We start from the raw sequence: 23,346 nt of genomic DNA, 5'->3' as shown, positions 1-23,346 counted from the left end.
ATCTTCATTTTTTCCAATGTGCGTTCAGCACCTTGAAAACAAAATTTTTCTACCTTGAAATTGCAAAAAAAAATCATCCAGTTCATTCATTCCACTCATCATGTATTAAATACATGCATTATGTTTTTATGTCTATTATTACACCATGCCCATCTTTTCTGGACGTGCAGGGTTTGTCTTTCAGTGTCTCACCCGTGTGAGGTCCATGCCCAGTTTGAGCTGGGAGAGCAGGTGGAGGATGACACTCCGCTGGTCGTCCAGGACTCCCAGGTCCTCCTCCTCGTTGTCCTCCGTATCAGTTACCTCTTCAGTGGGGCTGATGTCTTCGAGCCCGGGCTGCTGCTACAAAGACAAGAAGAAAGTAGAAAACTGAATGATCTTCAATCTAAAGGAGAAGGTTCACTAAGCTTTAGTTTAGGCTTAAGTCTCGAAACGCTGCTCAAATAGGAGTAAACTGTGCAATTGTTGGGGACTATTTTTAGCTGTGGATGAATACACACTGGATGAGATTGTGAGTATGTGCTTTGCCTCAAAGTAAATTTCATTTTCAAGTTGATTTTTGTATCTTTCTCTTTTGTGATTTATGTCTTTCGACATCTGAAAGTCTGTAAAAAAAGACTCAAATAAAAAAACTATTTAACAAGTAAATGTCACGCTTGTGAAAAGGTTGGACTCTGAGGATTTCGCTGCAAAAATCGTCCTCATTTTATTTTATTCTGAACTGTGATCGATGATTGATGCTCACTAATTCACAGATTCACAGATATAATGCTGCTCACTGTGACACGCGTCACTTGAAAAGGCCAAGAGGAGGAAAATGAAGCCATTTTTTTTTTTTCTGCCAACATTCAACTGTCAAAACCAACGATAAGGTCACGTAACTCATTTAGAGCCCAGCTGAGGACCTGTTAGAGAAGCAGCCTGTAAATACCAAAAGGACACAACCCCATTTACTTTTTACTACAGCCCATTTATACTCCATTCAGCCATGTCACCCCCGGCCTTCAGCTTTTCATACGCCAGCAGGAGCACTACATTTCTTTAAGGCGGCCTGAGTGACTCTTTAGCGTCGACTTACACAATTCCTGCCCCGGTCAAAACAGACAGAAGTTTCAATCATCGACTGTGTTCCAGTATTCGACTGAAAATAGACCCAGTCAAGGTTAAAAAAAAAAGAAAGAGAAAGAAAGAGCTGATGCCTTTGATATCTCAGCAGTAACTCGAGGCAGGAAGGAAGAAGAAAAAACAAGAAAGAAGCTGATGTATAATGCAGAAAGTGCTGTCGAGCCCGTGGGCACCAGCGACTGGGTCTCCTCCCTACTTCACTGCTCTTTGTCCTCCATTTCAATCTGTGTTTCTGCAATAACAATTATAGATACAAATGTGTCCTTTGTTCAATTTGCAGGAATCTCATCTTAGTGAAACCACTGCTGGAAAAAAGCTACACAAGCAGAAATAGTGAGGAGGGATCTGAAGCTCCTTGCAGCATAATTGCAAATAGTGGTAGAGAAGAGAGCGAGATTACCAGGAGCCGAGTGGCTGCCTGTCACCTGAATATTTCATTTCATGCATGCCAAAAGCTCCACACGCCGACTCCCACATGAAATACACTCTCCCTGCATCACACGACACAAACGTACACAGTCACGAGTGAACATGCTTGAACACACGAGTCCCAGGAGCCGGTTGGCTCTCGGAGGAGCGTGATGTGTGTGTGTATATATAGAAGTGAAGCAACAGAAATGGAGGAGGGGGAGGTCTGTTATGATTCCAGCGGTTCTAACTAATTAAAGAGGCTCTTGAAAGCAGCAGGACATCACTGCTGAAGAGGTCAGAGCACCTCAGCAGAAAGCCCTCCAGTGGATATATTGGTGGATTTAGTGTAGTGGCTGTTATTATAAGACGCTTTAACCGTTGTACTCGTCTAGAAGAGGATAATAATGTTTTCTGAATAATAAATAAGCACAGTGTTTAGATTTACAGCTGTAAACGGTATAAGAATGACTATATCTAAGAAGTACTTTAATATTATTGTCTATGTCATTATTAAATGATTTATTTTGACATTTACCACAATATTTAAATTTTAGCATACAGGATGCTAAGACTAGAAGTGTCACGTTCTGCTGATGCTTTCAATACACAGGTTATCATCACACCGTTAAAGTTTCATATAAAGTTTGTATTGACAGCCAGAACTTGTTTTAATAAAACTTTATAGATTATAGTCATTATCAAACCATGTTGTTTAATGTGAGACGTTCCTTTCCGTCTCTGCACTGCTTGAATACTTAAATCACTCAAATTAAAATTTAAATACTCAACTAGAGTACAAGCACTGGACAGTGGCCTTAATAAAGTGTGAACCTGACACACAGATTTCTTCAGCCTGATCAGTAAATATAACATCATAACCATCACAGTGAGAAGAGGTTTGATATTTCAGCGTTTTCCATTTCAAAAAAACATTTTTCCCACTTTTACGGATGCTCAAAATGTTTAACTGGAACCAGCCCCTCTGGCATGTTTGCTTTATAATTTATGAAGTCAACAAACAGCCCTGGCGTTAGAGAAATATGATATTCCCATGATTATTGCTAAAATGGAGCTGTGCACCCTCAGGCTGCATGTAGACTATTCACCCTGTATCCAAAACTGATGCGAAGAAAAACTGTTCACCAAGTGTGCATGCACAGACGCCAGCTTGTAGACACTCACGCTGCATTGCTCAGTGGCTACAGATTTGACCTGCATAAAACTGGATCTCATCTCCAAAAGGGAAAAAGGCGAGTGGCCTCAGGTAAACATCCACATGTAATCCAGCAAAAATGACAGAAGTTAAAAGCGTGTTGCTCCTCAGACGGGACGACCACTGCACACAGCATGAGTCAGTGTAAAATCCAGTTAAAGGGTTGAATCTGAGGCTTTTGTGGAGTTTAAAGCTCTGAGAGGCGCCACGGATGAAAGCAAACACTCTCTTCCTTCGAGCACTCCGGGGTCCCGTTAAAGAGGGAAGGTGGTGAGCTGTTGCGTGGCTCGCAGAGAGAGGCTCTCCTCTCTGCCCACCACCCACTCTGAAAAACTCAGAGGAAGAGAGAAAACGAGCTGAGGGAAAGTCCCAGTGACGTTTTCATCTGTGCCCTCCCATCCTCCCTCTGCCGTGTTTGCCCTCTTCCGTCTCTTTCCATTTTTACCTCACTACCTCCGTCCTGTCCTCCTCTGACACGGCTGCCCTGCCTTTATCCCTCTGCTGCACATCCACCTTTCCTGTTTATATGCAGTACATGTGGTCGGGTCGAGTCTATCAGTGCTTAATCACCACTAGTGAAGCAGTTCGCTAACCTCCAGCAGTCAACTCTCTTTCAGTTTCTCCAACATCTTCTCTCCTCTGTTTAATTTCTCTCAGTAACTATCTTCCTCTTTAACTCTGCTCCAGTCTGACAGCCTCTCTTTTAATTCATCCAAACCTTCTGTTTGATTCATTCTTCCTCCACCCTCGCACCGTCATCTCTGTCAGTCATTTCTATCACTCTCTCTCCCTCATCTCATTCATACAATCTTCCATTCTGTTTCATGATCGTTTGCTCTTTCCTTTCTCCTGTTATTTCTTTTTGTTTTCTGTCTACCTCTGTCTGAATCTCCCTCACAAAGCATCAGCGGAGGGGGCGTAGGCAGCTACAGCGCAAGTCTGCTCATGCTCCCACTTCAAAGACTTCTTTTCCTTCTCAGTTTAAACAAGATATATTTTGGGAGCGTGCCCTATTTGCCATCCGCCCTCTTCATCATCACCTCCATCTTCACTATTTTCTTTGTCAAAGCACCATCTGATAACTGAAGTATGAGTCTGAACTCCCCGACCTGTTGGTATGAAATCCTTCTCTGTCATCCTTCTAGTTTCATCTAGAAACAAGTGTTGTGAGTAAAGTGGGTTCTCTTTGTGCGCAAAAACGGAAACCTGAATTATTAATCATCCTCCTCGGTGCACGGAAAGCAGCATTACTGTACAAACTGATTGTTTTGCTGTATCTTTCCTGCAGTGTGTTCTTCTTAAAATTGCGCCATCACTCAAGTCTGTCACTGTAGTACGAACATGTATGAACATGTTTCGTATAAATACCAACTATCATATTACACTATGTTATTTCTATTTTATTAAAGTAAAACCAGAGAAGATTGTGGAAAACTACTCAGAAATTTCACAGAGTAAAAGCTAAATTGTCAAAATCAGTTTCAATTAAAAGATGATAAAAACAAGCTGCAAGCCGTCACATCCGAGAATCTTAAACCTTAAAATCTTAGTATTTTACTTTATAAATTAGCAAAATTATCTTTCAGGTCACTTTTCAATCACTGCAAATCGAACTTTGGCTGCACACTAGCATCTTCTTTATGTAACGTCACTATTTCACACAGGACAGCAGACGTCTTGTAGGTTGCAGCTCATCACCGTATCGTCATTACATTCTATTTGTTTGTTTTGAATTTTTGACTCTGATTTTAAATGTTATTCAAAGAACTAAAACTTTTCTCCAGGCATTTTTTGGGGAACATACGTTTAGTTTCACATCATTCTCAGTCAACCCTCAGGCAGCCACGTCTGTGTGTGACACCAACAATCATAACATGACACTCGGAAAAAAACTCGAGTCAAACAAACACTTAACTTCCTGTCGTGTGTTTTACACTCAACCTTTATAAACTGATGGGTTTAAACGTACTGTTAACTACAGGCTGATAAGTTATCTTCTGCTTCTTCTGTTTAATGTAAAGTATGTTTGTTTGTTTGTTTACATCAGCTTCCAGGAAGATACTACAAAGGATTTGCAGTTTATAAGCTCTGATACTTTGATTTTCCCATTAGTCACCATGTATTTGCTGTTTTACAGTCCATAAAGTAAATTACATATCAATTTTACAGTTGATTAGCAGCTTTAAATGTACTTAAAGTAAATGCTAAAAGCTGTCTAGACAGACTGTTTGTAAAGTCTCGAGCTGGGACATAAATGTTCCAACAGATATGTGACAAGAACAGACACAAACAGTAGATTTTAAAGATACTGAATATTTTGGGGAGAGGGTGTGTTGATTGGAAATAAGATGGTGGAGAGTGGTTCAGACAAACCTACGCCAAATAAAGTACAGGCTTATAAAGTCATCAGTGGTTCAAAGTGAGGAAACTGCGTCAAAAAAAGAAATAAGGCAAGTGGGGCACACAGTTTCAGTGCTTCATGTATAAGTTATAACGAGCACTTACATCAGCAGAGCATCTAATGAGAGGATATGAAATACAGCCGGTGCAGACACACTGCACACCAATCACACACACAGGGTGAGTCACCAGGAGGTCGTTCAGAGGCAGAAGGGAAACAGCGTCATCGTGTGTATTCTGAGACACAAAGCATGAAACCAGAAGATAGTGTTGATGGAAAACTGTACAGCACTGTTTCTTTCATGATGTACACCAGAGAAAAACCAAAAACTGACCATGACATGTCTGTCAAGAAGCTCTGAGACCCCTCAGGAGAAAACCTTTAACACATTTAAACCCCACGTCACTTCTGAATTAAAAACACTAACAAAGAATAAATAATTACATTTATCATCTCATTCCTGCTGTTTAGAAAAAGACAAAGAAGGCGCTGTCATATTCAGGTTCAGAAACTAAAGCTGCAGCTCAATGAGGAATAGATTACAAAGCAAAATGAACTGCTATTAATTTTTCTGCTGAATAAACTGAATCCAACACTGACAGGAAGTTTATGTCTATTAATACAGAAATTTGATGCATCAAGTCTCGAAGCGAAAAAAACCCTTAACTTTGATTAAGGTTCATTTTTCTTTTGCATGTTGCAGGTTGAAAGCTACAAATATTAAGTTTATTTGATTTGAGTATTATAATTCATATAATACACAATCAGACAGGAATTCAGCAGAAGACTTTGCTGCCCTCTGCTGGGATAAAGAAGGAAGAACTCAGGAGGGAGCAAGGGAAGAGTTTTTAGCTGGAAATGCAGAAAGAAAAAGATTTAAACTGGCACAATCCAGGCAATAAATTTGTGGTTTTAGGCTTTATATACAAACTGAAAGTTTTCCATATCTTTGACAGATTCTCTGCTTTTCATTAAGAAGAACATTTATAATCTATTGGAAAAACCATGAACCACACTGAAAGAAACATTTCCTCTTTTACTCTGCATTTCCTCGTTAACTCTCTGTTCTCCAGCAGCCGCTTATATCCACAGTATTACAGCGGACCAGTCTAATATGTGACCGGGGAGCAGACTGGAGCTGCTCCAAATGCATAAACCCACCAGTTTTTTGCAAGCACCAGCAATTTTTCCTCGATTTTCCCCGTCACACACCGGCCCCATGCTTACTCTCGTTGGCTGCAGACTAGCACTGAATATTAAACAGCACTGTGCCATATACGTAATTCAGCAGCAAACCTTTTCTATTCTAGGGTAATATATTTTCTTCCTTGCTCCTGAGATAACAGGGGAAATGGTAAAATGGCAAAAAAACAAGATTAAAAAGAACTGACCTTGAGCTTCACCGGACCTGGAAGTTTTGTCAAATCATTTAAGAGCAAGTGAAACCTGAGCAACAATTACCGCTGTTGGCTGCATATTAGGAAACCATGTCAAATACTGTGTTTAAGTGGTGATGACTGGAAACCTCCTGATAAAGGGAGACAAAGTCTTTTGCAGTTTTGTACTACCACCTTCATAAAAAAGATGACCAACTTAAGAAGAATCATTCTCTCTTCAATCTTCTCATCACGCCAAAACAAAACCTTCAATCACTCTGACTGGACAGGGAATTATCTGATGGATGATGGTGCGGCATCTCATTAAAAGATGAATAAATGTCAGTGTCAAGCTGGACTAATGCACCTTGCCAAACTGCAGTGCACCTCCTCCACCGCTCTGCCCTTCTTCTTCAAACACCAGCCAGAGCATCTTTGAAGGCGGTAATGAAATCTGGTTCGAGCTGCAGGGCAGAGCGGAGAAACAGGCGCGAGGAAAGTGCAAAAATATATTACAGAGCAGCGACGAGGTGTGGCTGTAAAAAGTCTAAATTTAAACGTGCTGCTGCAGAGTGAGATGTGTGCTATTCTGAAAGAATAGTGACACCTCTACTTTGTGATGGCACCTGCTCTCACAAATGATGTGGTACTATTTCAGTCAAAACACTTCATTTACACAGAAATTCACTGGCCTGAAGTCAAGTTTGGAAGAGTAATGTCTAACTCACCGTCTGCAGTTGACAAGCTATTATATAGCTGACGGCTACTATGGAGTATCGGTAACATCATCGGCCTCCATGTGGGAGAATAAATCTTAAATATATTCAAAGCAATGGGCATAAATAAGCCCACCTTTTTTATTCTGGCGAAACCATCAAGACCCACTTTGTACTGACTTAGCTTTTACAGGAGGTTTTGTTGAAGTACTAACTAATTGCATAATTAATCCCACTGGCCGCTGTTAATCCTCTCTGATAGATTCCTCACTTTCTAATGAGCCATAAAATGGTAAGTTATCTAATCCATAAAACATTAGTACTAATAATAAAACATCTGACAACTTATAAGTCCTGTGATGCCGAAGCTGTCAGTGATAAAGCTACGCATGAAATGACGGTGTGAAGATTTACAGTAGGTCAGGAGCATTTTTCACAGCCAGTGGACGCTAGAATTTAACTACTGATAATCAAAACAGTTTGACCACCTTTATTTCATAATCTTTAAGGTTAGAGTTACTGAAGCAATAACACTAACTCCCAGAAAAACACAACAACTTCTGCTGAGATTAAAAGTCAGCCAGGAGCTTCCTGTATCTCCGCAGTAAACTCAACAGAGCTGTTCACACCAGTTATCTGAAAACCGTTGTTGATCATCAAGTGCTTGTTTGAGGTTCCAGCTGCCAAAGGAGGTCGTCCAGTTACTAAATCCAAAGGTTCACTTTATTTTTCCACCGGCGCTGTGAATGTTTAATGGGTGTGACAGTCCGTGTCAGCGCAGCACAGCTCTCTAATAGCACACTTAAGCTGGCAGAAATGTACCGGCATGGGCGCAGATGTCAGCGCAGATCGCTGGCCGAGGTGCCCTGAATCATAACCGCCACTGAGCTGTCTGAACTGCCTTAAAGGTGCCAAATCACCATTACGAGCTGCCCTCTGTTCTCTGCTCTTAATTGTGCGCCATGAAGTATGTAGAACAGCTTGACAATTAACTGTGAATGGGATGACACTGTAATGCTGCAAAAGCCATTTTACGCTCATATGTCAATAGAAGATGATCATTAACATGACAGATTACATCTCTCTGCCTAATGATATGAGGGTAAAAATGTCCCTCACTGCCTCCAGTATTTGGTCTGGAGTTGGATTTAAATGACCTCAGTTCATTGTAAGATGTGATGTGAGTGTTTAACAGGCTGATTTATATTTAACAACATATATTTATATGTTGTTATTTTAAATTTTTTCGTGGGAAAAAATAAGAAAAGGTAATTAGCTATACTATCCCATCAATCACAACAGCTGTTCAGCTAATGCTCAACTGTCCACTGTATTTGTATTTTAATAAGTTTATCATCAGTTTGGGACGGAAACAGAGTCGCCGGTGTCTAATAAGCCTCACGCTGCACCTGTGACTCTGACGCACGTCTTCGTCCTGGTGCAGACATCATCTCTGCCACAGGCAGCCAGGCAGGAATTCACAGAGCCTCCTCTGGGATGGTCTCAGTTCTAACACCGTACTGTGTGACCCACTTATTTGACAAGAGATCTGGTAAAACCTTCACAAGTGATGAGCGCTTCTCTCACTGGGCAACAAGGACAAATGCGAGCGGGTGAAAGAGAGTGAGTCAGAAATCCTCCCTGCGTCAACATCACACTGCGTTTTTACTGTTTGCTTTGTACATTGAAATGTTCATTTTCATTTTGTACATCTCAGATCATTTCAATTCAATCATGTTAACATGAACATGTTAGTGACTGGCACTAAATGCTACAGGAACCTCCATCATGATTAAATTCTATATCTACTGACACCACAGTCAACATCAGCCAGTCCAAACACAGTCTCAAAAAGTCCAAGCAGCCCCTTCACTCTGGTCATTACAATAATTACAATTGAAAACAATGTGTCCTCCGTAACAACAGCACCTCCTCACTAAGATAAGAGGTTTCTGTCCTTTCTTAGCTCTAGAGTACTATAGGACACAGGTTCTTATAAGAACAAGACACAGGTGCTATCTGACTTCTTTCGCTCACCTCAGCACCCTGGGACAGACTCCTTTTCCTGAGGGCCGGGGAGGGCTCGGCTGAGCGTAGAGGAGTCAGACCTCCGTTCTTCAGCTGCTCCCCTGACGGCGACTTTGGTACAGTCCACACAGGAGCACCATCTAAAAAAGGGACAAGGCAGCGTGAAAGGAGGAATCAAAAAGAGACTGGGAAGAAAAATCAAATCACACTAAACCCTATTTCTATGTCATGATCTAAAGTTATATGACTGACAGAGACCAGACTCCAGGAAATTGTTTGTGCTTGTGTGTGGCTGTTTGAATTTAATATCTGTTCATATCCTGACTTGTTACACTGTATTTACCAAACCAGTGATGTGGTACAGACTGTGAAGTTCACTGAGGTGAATTTGAGACCTGGGAATCGAGTCATATTGTATAAATGACTCCATTTATTATCTATAATGAATTAACAACCTGTCAGTACATAAAGCACATTTTCTACCTTTGAGTCTCTTAGCAGTTTACAACACTAATGTGAAGTGAGTTAATTTGTCCGTGTGTGTGTGTGTGTGCCCTAAAATTAGCATTAGCACAACTGCATTAAGAAAAACAATGGCTACAACGCTGATTAAAGGAAATGCAGATTGATTGTGTATAATCAAATCTGTACGACATCCCATCTCAAAGTACTGGTAATGAAAGAGTAACAGAGGCCCCTTCACCTCTAGTCCCAACACTTCAAATGGGCTAAAAGTCTGATGCAGAGGTCTATTTTTATTTTATCCTTTAGTGTGAAGCCAGCTCTTCTGACACCAGTCAGCATGCTGGTGAGCCCGAGGCGATTCGGTCTCAACAAAATGTGCTGAACTAGCCCTCAGGCCAGGACTCTGCTCTAGTCAGCTGACAGTTTGACTGATGGGAACCTGTGAGAACCCCCCTCCAACAACACAGGACTCATGTACAGTAGAGACATGAGCACATGAGTGGTTTGGAAGAGGTTTGTAAACAAACAGTTTATTACAAAGTGGAGTTATACGGGAACCGTTCTAGAAATACCAGAGCTAATGTGTTTTTTGCTGCTAATGATTTCTTTTTTTCCACATTTATGACAGATACATCTGCTTAAAATCTTTCTCTGAGATGTCACAATGAAGCACCAGAAGCAGAAATGCTCAGTGTGCAGAGGGAGGGGTGTCTGGGCCATTGGATAGAGGCATGCAGGTGAATTAGAAGCCTGTTGCAAATCGAACAGTGGAGATACAAACATTCATGCAATAGATGTTTCCAATGGCTTTACCTTCCATTTCTGGGCTGTGACATCAATAAAGGTTTCGCAACGCTTTCACATCCAACTCTTACTTCTTCCTCTTGTCCTATTTTAAAATGCTGCAACTAGGGATAGTTGGCAAAGTAAATTTCCTTTATGGATTTTAATTTCCTTAAAGGAAAATGTTGTGGGTCTGCGTGTGGGTGAGTGGGTGAGTGAGAGAGACACAGGGTTGGGCTTCAAGCTGTTTATGACAGTGACAGAGGGGAGGGAAACGGGGATTTAATAAGAGCTACAGCGAGCAGCAAAGATCCACGGTGACATCAGCTGATAATACGCTGTCTGGCTTGTGACTGGCAGGTTTTCGGTGGGAGTTCACAAAGATCCTTGAAGTTCCTCGACTCTCTTAGCAATTACTAGAGCTGACTCAAACAAGCTGCTCGGGTTTTGTAGTAACAGGAGCCCGGAGGGACCAACGTGCCAGCCAAACTCAGTCCAACCTCATGCTCGGCTCTCTTTCAAATAGTTGTCTTGCCCATGCAGTGGCGAGAACCTCCCGGTGTGGGCGTAACAAAACCATTAAATCAACCAACCAACCAACCGACCAGCCAGCCAGCCAGCCACTTCCTTTATCAGCTGCATTAAATCTGGATGCTGCCCATGCCGGTGACCTACACAACCCATCACTCGAAAAAACAGAGTAGCCTAACGAAAAACTCCTCACTGAGGTGTTGGGGGTACATGCCGGAAGCGGGGAGCAGCTGGACCCCCACACGACTTATCAGCCAGGCAGCGGAAGGAAAGAGGTTTGTACTTGCGGCCTGGTGGTCCCACTCCACACCACCCCCTGTCTGAAGAACAGGTACAGGGCGGGGTGACTGCTGGCGCAAAAAGAAGACCAACAAACTGTGAGGACCGGCAGATTTGGGATCTCATCTAGAACCCAACCAAACCCAAAGAGTCCAGTCAAAGATGAAGTTGGACCACAACGTCTTGGCTATAGTAGTCCATCAAAACCATGCACCTGTAGGACTTAAACGACGGCTCTGAAAATTTTGTAGCTTATTAATTTGCAGGACAGCAGCTGTCATGAGTTTAGATTCACAGCAGTTACCAGGAATCGTGACGAAAACAATGTCAAAACTATTCATCCTTCTTTCACTCCTTATCAGGTCACGTGGCAGCACCAGGTTAAGCAAACCATCTTATCAGCCCACATCATCCAGCTTCTCCGTAGGATCCAAGACTAGATCCCTTCACCATGTCTGTTGTGTGTCTCCTCCCAGTTGGACATGCCTGGATGCCTCCACAGACAGATGGCTAGGAAGTGTTTCAAATCACCTATTTCAGTTCCCAGCAGACGTCTTGACCACAGCTCGTGTTCGGACAGCATACAGCATAGTGTTTTTTTTTTTACTTCGGGATCCAGTGTAATTACTGTAAATCCAAAATGACAACTGAGTCATTTCAGAAAGCTGCAAATGTTCAGAGCCACCATTCAAGCCTATTAGCAGCGACTTTAATAGTCAATAGGTTTTCAGAACTTTTCTTCAAATAAGCACTCCATTTATTTTATTAGCATCCAGGAGACTCTAAATGGATTTTAAACATTGCTCTGCACTTTCTTATAAATTGTTATTCCACAGTGGTCGATGTATTTCACATTATCTTAACTCTAACTTGTGTTATGGTTCCACCTTTAAGAAGTGCCTCCTAAGCCTAATCCTCTGCCTCATGCCAATACAACGACCCTCAGGCTGCAAATGGTTTAAATCGAAACAACTTTATTGGATCCATAGTGATCTGGCACAGAGAGGGCTAAACATGGCAGAGGTCTGACATTTTAGGCACCAGTGTGGATTCCCTTGGCGAAGACTCAATCCTTTGAGGATATTTAGAAGTGCATAGTATTACTCAGCATATTGAAGGTTTACTCATTCACACATAAACCCTGATTTCTTTCTGACATGCATGTAGGATGACAGTCTCAAATGCTTTCAAGTATTCTGTAAACAACACAGACGATAAATTCACATTCATGCTTGTCCTTGGCACTATCATTACGACGGAGTCTTGGCATTCAGATGCAATTGACAACATTGAAGAGACACAATAATGAATGGGAAGAAAACACAGAAGGCTATTAACTACGAACTATGACAAAAAGCATGAATAAAGAAATATAAAAACTATTTAAGACACAAATGCAACATTCAGCAACATTTACTACAAACACTGAAGTTCATTGGACCCGTCAGGCACGGACAAGAACCACAGTCCAGCTGCCCCAACTGGCTCTTGCCACTGGTACTGGGGTCTGGAGGAGGGGACTGGAAAGATAAGGGGCACGGAGAAGATTGAGAGGTTGGGGCTTCCAGTAGCAGCACTGGAACGAGGCCCAGGACGGACTCACCGGAGGGGGATCCGTGAGCGGCGTGGTATCTCTGCGAGGCCTGGGACTGAGGGGGCACCTGGCTGTGGCTCTGGGTCTGTTGGAGGATGTTCAGGCACTCTCCGAGGCAGCTGAGGGTGGCGGCAGACGTAGCTTTGAGCAGCAGCAGGTCCTGGTCCAGACAGGAGAGAGGGCCTCTGGTGGGTAGAGAGTCAATGGACTGGACCAGGTTCTTCTGCTGGCCCTCTGCTTGAGACATCACCTGAGGGACAACAGCAATATACGGCATTAAAATACACAGTCAACAGCTACTGATCTCAATATGGTTCCTGTCCTGTCCTGTAAATGCATTTTCTAGCTACCCCCAGTTGGACAGTACTCCACAGTGCATCATTAACAACCACTTTGAGGATCGTGAGGAAGTCTGGGAAGTTAATATCAACATTGCACAATCAATGCACAACCCACAATACATAATTTCATGTTACAACATAAATTTAAACAGTGCTTTTATCCCTCACAGTACATTGACTTAAGAATTCTCCAAATACATACAAACTTTTACTATTTCCTGCATTAAAGACCAAAAATATCTTGAACCGACTGACACATGCAGTCTGTCTGTTTTTAGACTCGTGAATTGCACACCTAATTAGTAGTAGTGCATGTCTGACATTTAATTATGATAAGATGTAATATGAAATCATTAAATATAAGATTAGTTTTTTGTTCTTAGAGCACAGAGAAGGCAATCATAATTATGTGATCTTTGAAAATGGCATTTTAATGTTAGCAAGTCAGTAAAAGATGCAGTTAAGAGATATAATTTACTGTATGAGTAGAGGATGTCTGTGAGAACAGATAACTTTACACTGTATTTTTCCCTGTCTTATACATTTATACGGTTTTACTTGTGTGTAGGAAGTGATACAAGTAAGTATTAATTCCACTGGCGTCACCTCAGTCTTGACTACAGGCGACAACTGATCCAACAACCATCTGCTCCGAGATGACTGTGCCAAGAAAGAAACTGCTAAAACTCTTCAAAAAAGAAAAGTTCTCCCCCATACACAACATTTCTTACACGGAAAATTATTTTGGTATGACTCACCTATCACAGTCTAAATGCATCACAAAAGGAAGGAGACAAAGTTGGTTCTCGCTAGCGGGTAATAAGCTTCTCTTGGGGCTAATGAATCTGGGTTGTTTATCAGCCTGGAAATGTTCTATTCATTAATATTGTATGGCTTCACAAACACATCCTCCATACACACTTCAACAGCACATCTGTCTCCCTGAATCAGCACACGGAGCTATTTCGGAGTCACTGGAAGCTGCTGCAGGAGGGTTATATGTGTCACAGACATTCGTGTAAAGGAATTTCTGTAAAACGCACAGAGCTTGTCCAATTATTCAGCTATTTACTCAAGTCGGATGTTGAGAACCTCGGGTAGATGGAGCTCAATTTTTTGTTTCTAATGCTTGTTATAAATAGGTTTGTGATGTTTAGCACATTGATACCATATTTTCCACAGCACTCTTCAAATAATGAGCACTCGCCGTTTCATTGCACTAAAGCTTTTCATCTGTTGCAGCTGAATGACTGAATGTTTCTGTGTCCCATTCATAATGAACATAATTTTACTGCACTTCAAATATTCATAAAGGACTGAATATAATAGTTTATTGCCTTTCTACATTCTTCATTATAAAAAAATATCACAGCTAACAGTTCTTATTCCTCTTATTAGAATATGGCTATAGCTTAATGCTAAAGTTTGTGCATCTTACTCTTCACCTGTCGTACAGCTGATGAGCTCATTTAAACACTTCAACACTTAAAGACACCAACCTCTAAGCAACTGGCAGATGAACTTAAAATTAAGCTCAATTATACCTCCAATTACCTGGATCTTTTCCAACTTGAAAAAGATCTGCAGGAGCTGCAGGAAGGTTCACATAACAATGGAGTAGAGTTACACAACTCGACTGTGCACATTTGATTCAAAAAAGGGTCTATGTGTACATCGAGAAGCAAACAAATTCTGTGACCCAACCACAAAAGTATTGGGCTCCACGATGTCTCAGCAAAGTCTGGATAGAAATGGGATGCATTCAGTTAAGTGAAGAGTGTCAGGCTTTAATCCAAAGCATACTGTGCCTCAAAATCTACCATTATAACAAACTGTGACTGACAAGAATGAAAATGTGTGTCCAAACTTTAGGTGATCCAGTCAAATTCACATATTGACTTTACCTGCAAACCTCTCATCATATCATTGACCTTTTTTCAAGTTTCAGAAGAACTGCATCTGTGTTGCACTGATTAAATCTGAAATCCAAACTGTCTTAGTGTCTACTCGACATTAATTAAAGGGGGCATTTTTCAAGTGGCAATGAAAGTGTTGCTATGCAACCTTAAGCGATTAAAAATATATATATCAAACTCAAAAACGGCAGATTTCACTGGGTTTCATGGTGGCTTAGTGCACTTTTTAAAATGCAGCCACTTTTCTGATGTATTGTAATCAAAACATGACATTTTTACCCAAAAATAGAAAAATGCATAGGGTGAAGAGGAATTTTAATCATAAGGTACAAGTAAAGAGACAAAGGATGAGGTCAGGAATATTTTAAGTCAGCTATAAAATAAGGCATCATGTCTCAAAACACCTGACTACACAAGGACACACACATACACAGCATTTCTCTATGAGCATCCATGTCAGCAAATACAATGTGACCTCATGTGGGCAATATGAGTAACCTTACAAACCCAGACACCCAGAAAAGCACGTGTTAAATGTGAATGTTTTCCTTTTATATCAACACAAACTGTAGACTACATCCAGTTTTATATACACAATAAACATACATATATGGAACACAGACCTCTGTTACAAAGCTAAGTCTGAGGGCTTTGTCGTCACACGCTCACAGAGCCAACACGAAAAGCTCTGCTTCCAGAAATAGCATAACCCCAGTGATCCAGCTCTGCCGTGGCAGTATAAGAGCCCAGTGGTGCTGCTACACTGAGACTCAAGGCTCTTGATGAGTTCACATCAGCCGGCTCTGACAAGCAGGCTGAAGAGAGACGGTGATGTTGTCTGACTCCCACCGTCACACATTGAGTGAGCAGACAGATGCACGCACGGATAGACAGATGGATGGAAAGTGACAGGACAACAGCCTGAACATTCAAGACATAACCTCACCGATATCTTAGTACGTCAATGTTGGCTCACAAGGAACTGAAATGACTGCTGACACAATGTGGAAGATTTAGAGTCTGCACTTGAGCTTCACATTCTCAAATCCCTGAATATATTCCAGGAGCGTCAGAGGAAGACGCTGCATTTGTGTTTTGGTCTGTATTACAACTGGGGGGAATTTGAAAGACATGGACATTTACACTAACAGGCAGAGACTGATGAATGAGACTGCTGAGTGGCCTTATGGGAAATGTAGGAACCAAGGTTTGGGGATTTACCTATATTTAAAATCAGGATATCGTGGATCTGAGTATTTCTACTTTTTCAAACAACCACCATGTTTTTGGATAATCCCTAACTCTGTCCTGCTGCTGCTGGTCTCACACTGCATTGTTTGCCTGGTGTGAGGATGGTTCAGTGAGTGCTGGTGGGATGAAAAGCAACAGGGGAGAACTGAGCAGGCAGATCATGTGGAGATTCACTGAGGTCCAGCGACCATTTTCCCTCTATGAACGTCTTAAAAGGGCCTGAAAAAGTTGTGTGAATAACTAGCAGGAGTGGTGGGGGTGAGTCTCACAGAAAGACAGACTAGTATGTTTGAATATTATCAGCAAAAGTGACCAGAAAATAAATAGGCTGTACAAAACAACATCCCGATGCTGCTGTTTGACCATAAATCCGCTGATAATCAGCACACAGCAGCTTTCTGGTTTCTAGTGTGTACAATGATGCATAACTCCCAGAGCGAGCAGACTCCTTTACTGTCAACTCCAGCATCCCCCCGGTGCTGTGCCAAACCTGTCAGACAAATTTACGGTCCTGTTATGAATAAAGCAGGGAAAACAACAAATGACACAAGAGGGTAGAGAAAGCAGTTAGAGGCAGAAGAAGAAGGAATAGTGGACATGAAGAGAGATAAAGACTGGAGCTATGTGCTGGCTGCGTACAGGAGGCAGCAACCAATTCTTCTGGATCAAAAGGAATGAGAGAAGCCGAACGGCACAGCGTTCACACATCAGAGAGAGGCCTTGGTTTCTCCACGTGGAGACAACACAAGGGCCACAAGAGTGTTTGTTTTGCTTAATGATCACACCATCTGCTCGGTGTTTACTCAAGAGTTTGTCTGAGGAAGACAGACTCTGCTCCTGAGAGGTGAAAAATTGCTTTCCGCTCACACTGATCGCCAGTCGCTGTCTCCAAGTGACTCATTTAGAGACCATATTCTTAGTGAGATGAGGTAGACGTGCAGCATGCCGAATCTGAATGGGAAATTTAACAACTTAAAGCCAACCAGGTCTTCAAGAAGCAGAGAAATGCATGAATGTAAGAGCTTTGCATGAAATATTGATGCTCCTCCAAGAGTGTCACCAGAATGACAAGCGGAGGGGTCGAATGAACCACTGAGGCAAATGTTTCAAACGCAGTGTTTAGCTTTTGGTTTGCCAGTGTAAACCTGACTGTTTCAGTTTAAAGAAAATAAGACCACTGCAATAGAAGGTGCTCAGATCCTACTGTGAAGTGTCAATTACTAGAGATTATTATTAGGCACAGTTTTATTTCTCCTGCAGGACATTCAACACAATACAAAGCTGCTTTGTCCCAGGATAAGATGAGCACTGAATGAAAGGCGAGAGTGAGGATCAGATAGCTACAGGTGAAAGATTGTCTTTTCATCCCTATAACCTTCAGTTCAAAAGAAATGTCAAATCATGTGCCCAGTGACCGAACGACGACAAAAAAGAAATGCATATGGATAATGTGCCGAAACAGAAAAGATGACAAACATCTACTGTTTCAGTTTCTCAAACGGTGATGACTTGCTGCTTTTGTTCTTCATGTCACATCATGTCAGTGTTTGAACAGTTTTGGACAATTTATCTGTCAAAATCAGCAATTTAACGATGACCTGCTGAATTTTTAACTCCTAGCAGCAGTTTAGAGCTAATCTGTACTCTGATCTAACACAATTAATGAAGTAAGGCCAAGAAAGACAGAGAAAAGAAATGAAAGGTGGCTGCAAAAAAGAAAACAACAATGTTATATGAGGAAGAAACTTGCAATCAAATCAGTTTCTATATAAATACTATATGAAATACTATAGCTTATAGAATTTTATATATAATATTTCATAGAATATTTGTAGAATAAAACTTTTTTTATTTTGGCTTGATTGAGTAATTAAAGAGACAATTTATACACAGAATAAAATAATTATATTTTATAAAGTTACACCTAAACAGCCCAAGAACAAAAACCAGTGAGATAAATGAGAATCATGTGCGGCTCAAACAACATGAACCTCTTCCCTGTCAGCTTCTATTTTTTACCTTTGTACCAACAGTTTACATGGGCAGAAGTGTTTTACATTTAGAAAGGCTCTTGTCTCTCCTTGTCTACGTTTCTTCCACCTCCCTATCTGCTAAGTCATCTTATCTCCATAATTCAGCAGCCAGATGCACAGCTGCCTGGCAACGATCCGAAAAGCACATTTCATCTCTAAACAACAGAGTGAAACTAAAATGCTGCAGCTAATGGCTCCATAGTTTGCCAGTCAGGCGTACGATCATGTCTTTATCATTTTCACTTCGCAAACCCAACTTCAAGCCTAATCTTTCACAATTAATCATTATAAACCAGCTGAAGGCAGGCTATTAAAAAGGAGGCAGGAAAAAAAAAACACAATCTCCTCTAGAGATAAGCAGACAATAGTGAATGACTGTGCTGAGAGTATGGAGATGTAGCGGATGACAACAAAGTGGTAACCAGAACCGACAGGTCTGGAGACTGAGGCGGAGAGAATTAATGAGGATTTGAACTCAAGAAGTCAAAAATTGATGGGAACTTTCAAGTGGAAGGATTTTTAATTAACTCGCAGTTTTCTCTACTTAAACTGTTGGAAATAGTAGAAAAAACTATTAAAATGTACCAGCTTTATTTTATGCATTCAGGGTTTAGCAGCACAGCAGTGTTAAGGAATATTAAATGTTCTTTATGGATGAGTTGGCTGTCACTTTTCTCCGTTTATCAGCTTCACAGTTTCTTCTTGACACTCACTTTTACAAATGTTATGCCATATGTTAATCACTGCACACACTCCACCACAGCGACCCTGATTCAACAAGATATTGTACAGCCCCGCCCTCCGTCATAGCCGTGTTAATCATTATTGATTCACACCCAATGCCAACAAGGCTGAACTTACAGTAAAAACTGGAAACGCTGCAGCCAGTGTCGGGCCTGCCAGGAATCCAGAAATATCTGCTGAACTCACTGCACCAGTATCCCACCTGAGACCAGGGCCAAGGCTCTGGACACACAGGCCACACACAAGTTTGGGGACTTTAATTCAAAAGACTAGAAAGGACAAAACACCTTGTGCTGGATATTTTTCTTCTGTCTTTGGGGTTATTATCTGCTGTTAATAGACAAGGCACAATGATGCCAATTATAAACAATAAATAGTTTTCCGAGCTAAAGCAGACATATCCTCAATAGCTTGTCCACTTGTATGGTAAGAAATTAATCTAAAAAGCTAATAATAAAAACTAAAAGAATCAAATTCTAAAGTGTATTAATCAAATCCCTCAGTTTGACTCATTGTTTTCAAAAAGTAATTAATGTAAAATTGTCCAAACTAGAGAAACAGATTTTAATATGAACACCTGTGTTGATCGTTCCTGTGTTACAGTTCCATTATCACAGTATTTGTTTGACAGGAAAAGCACTTCCACTGCCTAATTTTGCAATTTACATGCGCTATAGTGCATGTAAATTGTGAAATTAAAAATAAGTTATGAAACGTTAATAACATGTTAGACATCCCAAGGATGTGTTGGGTGAGGCAACAGGCTGCGCTGTGAGGGGTTGGATGCTATTGGCCTCTGAACACACATGACCTACACTCTGCGATACCCCTAAACACCTCATATACAGCTCACGCTACTCCTTCTACATAAGCGGTGTTAAACAGTTAAGAAATATTGTGGACTAAACTGAAACTCTTATTATATTCAATATCAATGTTAGGTTATTAATTTGTGAACAGTGCGTTGTAATTTATTATGATGTTGCCCTTTCTCCTCTTTTCTGTGTTCATTGTCCAGCCAGGGACCAAGCAGGAAGTAATTTCATTTCAATAAACAATATTACTTTGTACAACACCAGATTTCCTGGTTATTGTATATAATTTGTTTATTGTTTTCCAGAACCTCAACACAAGATAGTGGATGCTTGTATCACTATTTCAGTCTCAGAGCTATTAAATCCCTTTTAAAATCTGTGGCATTTAAAATGTTTTTTTTTTTTTAAACTGCAGCTTTGTGATTTATAAGTTGCCCTCTGTCACATTATCGATTTGAAAACCTCATCTTAGTTAATAATTAAATATAACCACTGTAACACAGCAAAATGCAATAAAAACACTGTCACAACACAAGCCAGTGCATACTACAAAGGCTAACACTGTAGTTTTCATTAAACACGCTCACAGATGAATTTTATAAAGGTAAACTGTTACTGCAAACTTAAATTTTAGTCCACAACACAAGTCTCTACACCGCAGCAATATATTTGGTGACTTTAAAGTTATACAGTAACTGACAGATATTATGCCAATATTATGAAAATAAGACAGATCTGCCTTAAACAACTCCTTTAAATACAAAAAGATCAAATAAAATACGCCTACGAGTCTTCTTTGATTTCCAAGTCTAGAGACCAGTGTTTTAAATATTGTTATTTCTTCAACACCCACCTCTTTGACCTCCTGCAGCCGTCCTGGGTACTGAATCTTTGCTCGCCGAGCTGCAGCTGGAGATTTGTGATGGGTGATGGTGACGATGTTGCTGGCTGAGGCCGTGTGGCCCAGGTGCCTCTGGGAAGCCGGGGATGAAGATGGGGTTAGGTGGGGGAGGAGGGAGAAGCTACGGGTCCGACCAGAGTTTGATGATCCCTGGGAGAGGAAGGTGGGATTCAAACAAAAGGAGAGAGAGTTGTGTGGGAATTTAACCATGACAGGTGTGGGGTAGTGGAAAGTTAGCTCATAAATAACGAACTCCAGGAACCCACTGTGCAGACAGCAAGACATTTTGTTTGTAGGGTTCTTTTATAGTTTTATAGGGACTTTCAAGCTACTTGAAGTGACAGATACAGGGCTGTATAATAGAAAAGTTTGTATCACACATTTACATTTGTTGTCTCCTTCACTTTGACCTTGTGAATCTCTTACTATCAGCAAAGTAAGACAGCAGAAAGTTATCCAAGCTTGGATCACACATCCACAAGCATAATGTGACTAATGATCTGACAACCACTTTCACCACTATCAAGGATGGATACCAGAGAGGACGTCTGCAGGACGTGACTTAATATTTGGAGTCTGGAAATTACAGAGCTCATTTAAAATGCACAAAATTACCATGATGAGACAAAATGAGCTGAGAGACGACCAAGAAGAGACACATGACAACTAAAAATACACACAAAAACTCTACAGCTGATGTAATCATTGCATCTTTCCTTCAGCGTGGAGGTCCTTTTAACAAGAGGTGGGGACTTTTACCCATTAATATCCAGAAGACATTCTTTCATAATCTAATGCAGGTTAATAAAGTTATTAAACCAGTCATTTGTCACAAAACATCAGTAAAACTCCTATTTGTTGCCTGTGTTGTAACATACATTAAACAGATGTTAGTCAGTTTGAATCGTTATAAACTTTAATGTGAACACTATGATGAACAACTTTGTTACTACAGTTACAATGGCCAGGCAGATGTATGTGGGTGACGTGATCTAATTTAGTGTCACTATGTAAATATCAGTGTTTATCAGACTGGTGCAGAAGAAAGTGTCTCAATTTCCACCAACTCTTCAACACTGTAGGTTTTAAAACTGAAGCAATACCTGCTCAAATGTAGGTGTAAGATGATCAAAAGAAGCTCATGTCAACCTACACACTCACATTCCCACTTACTGTAGAGATAAAACTTAAATACAAAATCACTCATAGCAATTTATTATTACTGAAACATGAATCAGTGAAATAGGTGCCACCACTGGAACTGAAGAGCGAGGTCTGACTCAGTATTACGAAAAGCTATAGTCATCCTCTTTGTGGTTTTGTTTCTCTGTGCACAGCTAAAGTCAAACTACGTCCTTCATGTTGAAGCTTCCTCCTCCTCCCCTCTGTGACTCGGCTATTCAGTTCACTGCCCTCTGTGCTCACACAGCCAACGATGTCAGGCCAGTATGTCTCCTCTGTCTGTGCTCGCCATCAGTTTACACCAGCGCACAGAGAAGCAAGGCGCCACAGATCTATCTCTCAGAAGAGCACAGAGGTCCGGTCACATCACGTGTGAAAATAAAACAGATCAGATAAACAACTTCCGGTCCAATGCACTGCTCACCAGAAGATAAACAACCTGGAGTGATGCTGCTTACTCTGCGGTAACTAAGGAAATCAAACATATGCCGCAACATAACAGGCATGATTAAGGGATAATTGCTTGCTGCTTGTTGTCTGCAGCTTTTAGATGATAAAAGGGCACAAGCATTTATCAGACAGGCAAGAAATTACATTAATATATGTGAGAACAAACAGAGTCATAGTAAAGAGGTAATTTTTACATTGCTTTAACAAAATAATCAACTTAAAGGAGCAACACTGTTGTGCTGTGCAAAGCTAAGCCACTGGCTGTGAGTAAGCAGAAAAGGAACAGGGTTTCACGAGTTCAAACAGATAAATATGCTGATGTTTCGTCCTCCAAATCTGGCACAGAGCCCCCAGCCTTTAACTAAACGGGAACAGAAAGCTGTCCGACCAAGAAGATTCAAAGAGGAAAAGGGAAAGGAGGAGCAGAGATACAGGAAAAGTAAGAACAGGTGAGAGCAACATACAGGATATGGTGCTCTATCAGATGTTGGGTCAATACTGTATAGTGATGTGTGTAATTCTGTCTTTTGCCTCAATCTCATGTCAATCGACATGTCAGATAGTATATATCTCACACTCACTTATCAACATACTGTACACATGCATTAAAGTCCATTGGTAATATTAAATATTATTTTAATATCACAAAAAAGGAAGGACCTGTAGACTCCCTGACATTCTTAGCTCTGGGTAATAAAAGTCCTGCTTGCTTCTTCACAGGTGCTCTCTGCTGTCACCCGACCGTGGGCGGACTCCGCTGTGTGTGAGGCAGCGTGGGTAGATGGTACAAC

General features: G+C 41.0%; 1 protein-coding gene across 2 annotated transcripts in view; it reads right to left on the bottom strand.

The window, feature by feature from the left end:
* LOC113155046 (oxysterol-binding protein-related protein 10) overlaps window positions 1–23,346 on the bottom strand; it is a 48,192-nt gene that overhangs the window by 4,518 nt on the left and 20,328 nt on the right. Inside the window, exons 5-8 of one of the 2 annotated variants that reach the window (XM_026349524.1) lie at window positions 20,876–21,073; window positions 12,932–13,172; window positions 9,280–9,410; window positions 193–342 (exon numbers count right to left, since the gene is read on the bottom strand). In XM_026349524.1, coding sequence (XP_026205309.1) covers window positions 193–342; window positions 9,280–9,410; window positions 12,932–13,172; window positions 20,876–21,073 — 720 coding nt within the window. The remainder of the gene's footprint in view (window positions 1–192; window positions 343–9,279; window positions 9,411–12,931; window positions 13,173–20,875; window positions 21,074–23,346) is intronic. The other variant, XM_026349525.1, reaches the window with a different exon arrangement.

The sequence above is a fragment of the Anabas testudineus genome, chromosome 11 (assembly GCF_900324465.2).
Source record: "Anabas testudineus chromosome 11, fAnaTes1.2, whole genome shotgun sequence".
NCBI classification, from domain to species: Eukaryota; Metazoa; Chordata; class Actinopteri; order Anabantiformes; family Anabantidae; genus Anabas; species Anabas testudineus.
The sequence above is the reverse complement of the archived record's forward strand: the minus strand, read 5'-3'. Positions and strand labels throughout refer to the sequence as shown.